The sequence below is a fragment of the Dendronephthya gigantea genome, unplaced genomic scaffold (genome assembly GCF_004324835.1).
Source record: "Dendronephthya gigantea isolate DGI-Jeju-01 unplaced genomic scaffold, DenGig_1.0 000051F, whole genome shotgun sequence".
Classification (NCBI taxonomy): Eukaryota; Metazoa; Cnidaria; class Anthozoa; order Malacalcyonacea; family Nephtheidae; genus Dendronephthya; species Dendronephthya gigantea.
Window position 1 is genome coordinate 1,245,142 of NW_021163061.1, and position 7,875 is coordinate 1,253,016.

General features: G+C 35.9%; 2 protein-coding genes across 3 annotated transcripts; both read left to right on the forward strand.

Moving 5' to 3' along the window:
• The first annotated feature begins 1,261 nt into the window (after positions 1-1,261).
• LOC114528869 lies at positions 1,262-2,640 on the forward strand. Its single transcript, XM_028550593.1, has 4 exons — positions 1,262-1,330; positions 1,641-1,763; positions 1,946-2,218; positions 2,373-2,640. The coding sequence occupies exons 2-4, from the start codon at positions 1,694-1,696 to the stop codon at positions 2,510-2,512; spliced, it is 483 nt and encodes a 160-aa protein (XP_028406394.1). The 5' UTR covers positions 1,262-1,330; positions 1,641-1,693; the 3' UTR covers positions 2,513-2,640.
• Positions 2,641-2,932: 292 nt separating this feature from the next.
• Positions 2,933-4,384, forward strand: LOC114528870 (DNA-entry nuclease-like). 2 transcript variants are annotated; one of them, XM_028550594.1, is made up of 4 exons: positions 2,933-3,163; positions 3,323-3,407; positions 3,627-3,893; positions 4,134-4,384. In XM_028550594.1, the coding sequence occupies exons 2-4, from the start codon at positions 3,341-3,343 to the stop codon at positions 4,262-4,264; spliced, it is 465 nt and encodes a 154-aa protein (XP_028406395.1). In that variant the 5' UTR covers positions 2,933-3,163; positions 3,323-3,340; the 3' UTR covers positions 4,265-4,384. The 2 variants fall into 2 exon arrangements, with proteins under 2 accessions (XP_028406395.1, XP_028406396.1); XM_028550595.1 differs by having other exon boundaries at positions 2,933-3,047.
• The last annotated feature ends 3,491 nt before the right edge of the window (positions 4,385-7,875 follow it).

The following is a 7,875-nucleotide window of genomic DNA, read 5'->3' on the forward strand; positions in this document are numbered from 1 at the left end:
TGCAGAAGGTCAACAGTTTAAAAGTAATGGTTTGATGCTTTAGAAAACATTTTGTCAACTATATACAAGATCATAGCAAGATAATTGACATTATCCCGCAAAAAAGTGTTTAAAGTGTCATTGAAAACAATGAAGTCGGTTGAAGTATGAAATTAGTACAATTAAACACCCTGCGTCCTGCGATGATTCTTCATACGTATGACACATGACACATGAAAGCAGGTGTGGAGAACTGATGTATTGAACATGCAATTATATATTTATGTTTTTCATCGTTTTGTTTATTCAAAGTATTCATCCGCATGTAAAGATCTTACACGAACTTAAAGACGAAGTTATTCATTATCCAAAGCCAAGGTATAAGTGTTTATTAATGATTTAATGTTATGAACTTGCATAGTTGCACATATTTCTCTTATGAAATCATGATAAGTCACACACTGTACTAACATCAACACAAACTACTTTTTCCCTTCTTCACTTGGTCTAGTTTTTGTTTTCTTTCCTCAATGTAGTAACTACTGCATAAAATTGTCACAAACTAATAATTTTGTCGTCAGTTCTTTGCACTGATGTTTCTCAAAATAATTAATAACTATACATGTAATTCTTGCCACAAAGTAACGTAATTAATCAATCTTTTCAATAATTTTCCGCCAAACAATTCTTTCCTATAAACGACACAAGTGTAGCTAAATACGATACATACTCATGTGAACACTGACTTTTGTCTCAAAATCGACTTAAATCAGTAAAACTAACCTAATCGCTTGCGAATCACGCATTAGGGGTGTTACCCAAACCCCCACACTATCCCCGCGATCCTCACACCTCTGGTAATTTCGCCCCTGGTGATGCATGATGTGGGTATTGAGTTTTTGAATAACTTCTACATATATACACACGAATATCGCCTGTTAAAAACTAGTGTAGAAAATATACTTAAAATACTCACGGAAATGTTATTTTTGTGAGAAAACGCAGAAGCAGCAACGGTCAACAGTTTAAAAAAGTAATGATTTCATGGTTTAGAAGACATTTTGTCAACTATACAAGATTATGGCAAGATAATGGACAATAAAAAACCCGCAAAAAAGTGTTTAAACTGCCATTGGAAACAATGAAATCGTTATGGTGTGAAATTAGTACAATTAACACCGTGTGATAATTCTTCACACGTATGACACATGACACATGAAAGCAGGTGTGGAGAACTGATGTGTTGAACATGCAATTATATATTTATCTTTTTCATCGTTCGTGTTTATTATCCGCATGTAAAGATCTCACACGAACTAAAAGACGAAGTTATTCATTATCCAAAACCAAGGTATAAACTTTTATTGATAATTTAATGTTATGAACTTGTATATAGTTGCAGTATTTTAGTGTTTTAGTGACACCGCGTGGACCATGGTTAGTTTAACGCAGGTTAAGAACAAAAAAAGGAATTTCCAATACTTTTCTTCATGCAGAAACTTCTTCTTTCTTCAATAAATACGCAACATTTTTAACTAAACAATTTACCACATTGTTGGGTCATTTTGTTTTGCGGTTTTATTGTATGCTTTTATTAATGAAAATAATGCCATAAAATACACATGCAGCAATAGCCTAACTGAGTATGATTATTTTTTCAGACTTACAGAAGTCAGAAGATTAGCTTTTAAACACTCGCATCAACGTTTTAAAGATGAAAGTTTTTTTGCCATTTCTTGTTTGTGCTCTTCTCGCCGCATTCACAACAACCATTCATGGAAGAGGTTTGTATCTAATTCACTTTTTAAACCGTCTATTTTATTTCAACCCCGATCAACTTACTGTATTTATACCGTAAAGCTGTATAATGTCGTAAAGTATGACTCGAGGCGAAATATGGAAAAAAGGCCTTGAAAAGAAAAACAAAGCAAAAAGTGCTATCAAATTTGTTTTTATAATTATTTAGACTCCGCAACTCACGAGATTAGTAACAAGGAATCATCATCTGAGAAACGCGCTTTCTTTCGCCCGGTTTTAAAAATGCGTCGCAGTGACTTTCCGCACGTCTGGGATAACATGTACAACGCTATTTATGACAAGGGAGAACCTTCAACTTTGACCCGCATTACAGACAAGGCCCGAATCAGGAAAAACAGAGTGGATTCTGGATGTACTAAGTATGGATGGAGACCAAAAGGCTATAATGTTGACGAGTACCCGTTTGCATCCAGTGCACAGGGTAAGATATCGCGGTCAAAAACAAGTAAAAATATTTCAAAGTATCATTTTCACAGTTTTTACATAATGATAAGTATATATAATTCAGTGGTAGCTGATGAGCACGTGAAACACATGTGACATATATTAATGTAACACAGATTTCATATTCTAAGGTGGAAAAGGTGCTGTTTTGAGGCTGGTTCCGATAAGAGAAAACAGCAGGCAAGGGGGCAAACTGGCACAATTTTACAAGAAAAATGATATCAAAAATGGCGATTCTTACGACATCGAACTTATTAACGACACAAATTAGTTAGTCAGTTGCTAGATTCAGTTCTTCATATCGTGTAGTCAATAGCTACTGGTGTTGTAGACGTTTCTTTTGTGCTGTCACAAAATAAATATTGTCAGAAACGTAATACGATATTTCTTTAACAAACGTCTTATTTGCGTGCGCGAGACAGAGACCAGCGTTTGTTCCTGGGGTGGATCCAGCACTAGTGCACGTATTTGCATGACACAAGAAAACTGTTAAAAATATAAACCACTTTGTTTTGTAATGCAAATTTGTGCATTAGTACTGCATGATCTATCCCTGGTTTGTTCTCTTTTTTCCGCTGTTGTTTTGGGTATTTTTGTTGCCTTTTTTTACTGTTGACAGTCGCGTGGTGAGTCAATGGTTGACCAAACATTTGTCAAGTCATCCAGATCTTATTAGGATATGTATTTTACCAAACCCTGGGTTTTAGCGAGACAACAAATAATGTCAATATCTCCACTTACTTGATTTCCGGCTTTGGGGCGGTACTTCTAAGTAAATGAAAACTGCTTCGGTGGACATTTGAAAGGTACGTTCTGAGAAGGCTAAACTACGCGGTTAATTTCTTGTTGAGTCAGTAGCTTGGATTTATAAACACGTCGTTTTCGTAGGAGTGAAAACAAAAGGAAGTCTTGAAGTTGAAAAGTAAGATATCTGAGGCTGGCTGAGTTTAGTTTGTTGACAAACTAGATGATATAGACTGTAGCAAATAGTCATTCATATGACTTCCGCCTCGCTATATAATGTGCTTTCAGTTATATGGTTTAATACCGTATGGTAAATGTGAGTTATTTGGTTTTCTAGAAGTCTGAAAGCTTAAAAATGAAGTCCATCCTATCATTCATTGCTTTGGTTGCTTTCATTCCGACTTTAATGGCGAAGTCTGATGGTGGGTACTGACTACTATGTTTTGTTTCATTTTACTGTATGCATGGATGCCTTTGGATTCTCAGTGCATGCGTATTCTCTTGCAGTGAAACATAAAGGAAATTACTCCAACTTTATCTTTATATTCACTGCCCTTAAGTACTGAGCAGATGTGTGCGAGACTTTGAGGGCAGACTCGGGCACACGTGATGAAAATTTCAGTTTTGATATTTGTTTATAGACTCGCTGAACAGGATGAAACGCAACAAGTTTAAGTTATTTCTTAAAGCATTTGCACCGTGTCCCACCATCACATTTCCATGTTCTCGTATTCCAAACGTCTGCAACAATATGCGAAACGCCATTTCAAAGGGAAAACCTACAATGTTAAACCGCGTCACAGACCCTAAGATTATAGCACAGAACAGAAGAAACTCTGGTTGTCCAAGATTGCCAAAAGTACCGGGACAAAGTTGTGACGAATATCCTTTTGCATCGAGCAGACAAGGTTAGTAACAGTTTATTACCCAGCTATACTAGCGGGCATTTAAAACCGTATCAAAGTCGAGTTATCGTCCATGTTATGACTGTCTTTGAGAAGAACTGCCCAAATGCTAACGTCGAGATTCTGTTGCTATGAATCTATATATTTTGTACAAATCAATCATAAATTGTCTCAAAATACGACTTATAACTTAAGTCGTGATTCAAGTTCCATATATTTAAATACGAATCTTTATTTTCAAAGGTGGAGCGGGTGCTGTGATCATGAATGTTCCTTCAAGAGAAAACAGCATTCAGGGTGGATTACTGGCTGGTTTTTATCGTGCGCAGAAGATCGGGGATGGTGACTGTTACAAAGTTGCACTAGGTCCATAAATGACGGCTGATTTTGTCGTCAGTTCTTTGCACTGATGTTTCTCAACTAATAATTATACATGTAATTCTTGCCGCCAAAGCAACGTAATTAATCAATCTTTTCAACGATTTTCCGCTAAACAATTCTTTCTTATAAATGACACAAATATAGCTAAATACCATACGTATTCATGTGACCACTGACGTTTGTCTCAAAATCGACTTAAATTAAAACTAACCTAATCGCTTGCGAATTACGCATTAGGGGTGTCACCCAAACCCCGATACGATCCCCGCGATCCTCACACCTCTGGTAATTTCGCCCCGAATAACTTCAAGTGATTTTAAGGGCCGAAATTTCTCTCAAAGCCTGGGTTCACTGACGCGAACTACTACATATACACACGAATATCGCCTGTTAAAACTAGTGTAGAAAGTATACTTAAAATACTCACGGAAATGTTATATTTTTGTGAGAAAACGCAGAAGCATCAACGCGGTTAACAATTTAAAAGTAACCATTTCATGGTTTAGAAGACATTTTGTCAACCATACAAGATTATGGCAAGATAATGGACAATAAAAAACCCACAAAAAAGTGTTTAAAGTGCCATTGAAAACAATGAAGTCGTTAAAATGTGAAATTAGTACAATTAACACCGTGTGATAATTCTCTAATTAGTTTAATAAGGTATGACACATGACACATGAAAGCAGGTGTGGAGAACTGATGTATTGAACATGCAATTATATATCGGGGGGGGGGCAATTATCCTGTGACATCGGGCTTTGTGACCGGGCGGAGTTTGACGCAGTGACGCTGCGGTATTTTAATAACAAGCAAGTTCGTACTCCAAGGCAAGTATTAAAAAAAGACTTGACGCTGAAACAATCGACAAATTATGGCTGATGACTGTTTTCATGTTACCTCTAGAGGTAAACAGTGTGCTTTTAATAGTTTATTAGGACTTTTAACAGCCCACAAAAGCCTTTGCGCCAATGGCAATCAATGGTCGCTAACGACATTAAACACTTTTTTATTAATACAAGGCGACAAAATGTATATAAAAGCGATGAATAATCACAGAAATCACTTGACAATTTGCCACCAGGTGCCGTGTATTTATCCGCGAAAGACCTGCCAAAACTTGTTAGTGTATCATGTTTTGAGAATGAGCTTTATTTCGACATCTGAGCGAAATGAACCACCCATCGTGGTGAGTGATAGTGACCTGTTGTGGTAAATGACAATTATGAGTCGTCCATTGTGGCTGACTCAATGGTCACAACAAATGATGGGGAAGTAATTTGTGTAATTGAAGAACTGCAAGGGCTTGTTATCATTCATGAGGACATTCCCTCTCATAAACTTCACATAGCAATTGCAAATACATTGGTTAAATATAAATATGTTCTTTGATAAAGCATAATATGGAGTGTTTCTATCTGTTTGATTCTCATGCACATAATTGTTTTGGAATGTCCAAGCCTAATGGTACAGCAGTAGTATTGCAGAACTTTTGCAAACTTAACATTTCAGATTTAGAGCAATATTTGTATTTCTTTCTGAGGCATAGCATTGCAATTTGTTTGAAATTGTGCCTGTTCAGTTTACAGAACTTCTTTTTTAAAATTGCACCTCAACTAAAACTGGGAATTTTATCCAGAGTGTAAGGCCCCGAAAAAATAGAGAATTACAAAAAAGCTAAACATTCAAAGGAAAATGATCATGAAAAATATGAGGGAGTATACAAGCAAACAACAGTGTAATGAAACTGATTTGGCTTGACAATATAGACTTAATAGTGCAAATGTAAAAGCCTTGGTAGACATAGTTCCCCAAGACATTTGTCTTTCTACTGTGTCAACAGTCCCCATTATCACATTAGAAATGTTCTAGTTTTGTTTTTGTGTACCCTTTTATAGATGTTATTGACATGTAACATTAAATAACTATTTATGGCACATGTTACTGTGCTGCTGAAATTGACATTTAAATTTGATAGTGCATTTGACATTTTGTACGATTATGTTGACATTTCCTGTTCTTCCTTTAATATAAATTGATCTTACTTTTATTTTAAAAGCATTGCAAATCTTCTTCATATAAATAATATACCAGTTGAGAAAACATAATGTAAACCCCTCCCCCCACCAATAAGTCAATCACAAACACTTATGTATAGCACTGTATTGCATACATAGTGTTTGTTACTATTAATGCCTTATTAATAAAAAGTTATTATCAGTATTAATTGCTTGTTACTATTAAGATGTAAATATTTCAGACTTCATCAAATAAGTGTAAGTAGTAAGTTTTGAAGTGCTGTAAGTTTATCTGTTTAGACTTAATCACTGATATCACTTGTAGATAAAGTTTTTTTTCAAGCTAATATATAGTTGTTTTCCCAAGGCAGCAATCTCCTTGCGATAGTAACTCCTAGTTATTATTATTTAGACTCCGCAACTCACGAGACTGCTGCCTCACGCACAGGATGGAGACCAGCAGGCTATAATATTGACGAGTACCCGTTTGCGCGCTGTGCCCAGGGTAAGATCTCGCGGTCAAAAACAAGCATTTTCACATAATGATAAGTATATATAGTTCAGTGGTAACTGATGATCACGTGAAACACATGTGACATATTAATCTAACACAGATTTCATGTTCTAAGGTGGAAAAGGTGCTGTTTTGAGGCCGGTTCCGATAAGAGAAAACAACATCCAAGGGGGCAAACTGGCACAATTTTTCAAGAAAAATGATATCAAAGATGGCGATTCTTTCAAGATCAAACTTATTAGAGCCAGGTCTTCATATCGTGTGGTCTAAAGCTACTGATGTTGTAGACGTTTCTTTTGTGCTGTCACAAAATAAATATTGTCAGAAACGTAATACGACATTTCTTTAACAAACGTCTTATTTGCGTGCGCGAGACAGAGACAAACGTTTGTTCCTGGGTGGATCCAGCACTAGTGCACTAATTTGCATGACACAAGAAAACTGCTAAAAATATAAACCACTTTGTTTTGTAATGCAAATTTGTGCCTTAGTGCTGGATCCAGCCCTGGTTTGTTCTCTTTTTTCCGCTGATGTTTTGGGTATTTTTGTTGCCTATTTTTACTGTTGACAGTCGTGTGGTGAGTCAATGGTTGACCATACATTTGTCAAGTCATCCAGACCTTATTATAGGACTTCCATTTACCAAACCCTGGGTTTTAGCGAGACAACAAATAATGTCAATATCTCCACTTTCTTGATTTCCGGCTCTGGGGCGGAAATAAATAAAGGAAATAATTTATTTATTTATTTATTTATAAATAAATAAATAAATAAAGGAAAACTGCTTCGCTGGACATTTGAAAGGTACGTTTTGAGTAGGCTAAAACACGGTTAACTTCTTGTTGAGTCAGTATCTTGGATCTATAACCACGTCGTTTTCGTTGGAGTGAAAACAAAAGGAAGTCTTGAAGTTGAAAAGTAAGATATCTGAAGGCTGAGTTTAGTGGGTTGACAAACTAGATGATATAGGCTGTAGGGTAGCAAATAGTCAATTATATGACTTCCGCCTCCTATATAATTTGCTTTCAGTTATGGTTTAATACAGTATGGTAAATGCGAGTTATTTGATTTT

What these genes read in the sequence shown, in the direction of transcription:
- LOC114528869 (XM_028550593.1), top strand. Translation starts at nt 1,694, where the DNA reads ATGAAAGTTTTTTTGCCATTTCTTGTTTGTGCTCTTCTCGCCGCATTC. An exon ending in AACAACCATTCATGGAAGAG is followed by an intron (nt 1,764 to 1,945) that starts GTTTGTATCTAA and finishes ATAATTATTTAG; the next exon opens with ACTCCGCAACTCACGAGATT. An exon ending in GTTTGCATCCAGTGCACAGG is followed by an intron (nt 2,219 to 2,372) that starts GTAAGATATCGC and finishes TCATATTCTAAG; the next exon opens with GTGGAAAAGGTGCTGTTTTG.
- LOC114528870 (XM_028550594.1), top strand. Translation starts at nt 3,341, where the DNA reads ATGAAGTCCATCCTATCATTCATTGCTTTGGTTGCTTTCATTCCGACT. An exon ending in TTTAATGGCGAAGTCTGATG is followed by an intron (nt 3,408 to 3,626) that starts GTGGGTACTGAC and finishes ATTTGTTTATAG; the next exon opens with ACTCGCTGAACAGGATGAAA. An exon ending in TTTTGCATCGAGCAGACAAG is followed by an intron (nt 3,894 to 4,133) that starts GTTAGTAACAGT and finishes TTATTTTCAAAG; the next exon opens with GTGGAGCGGGTGCTGTGATC.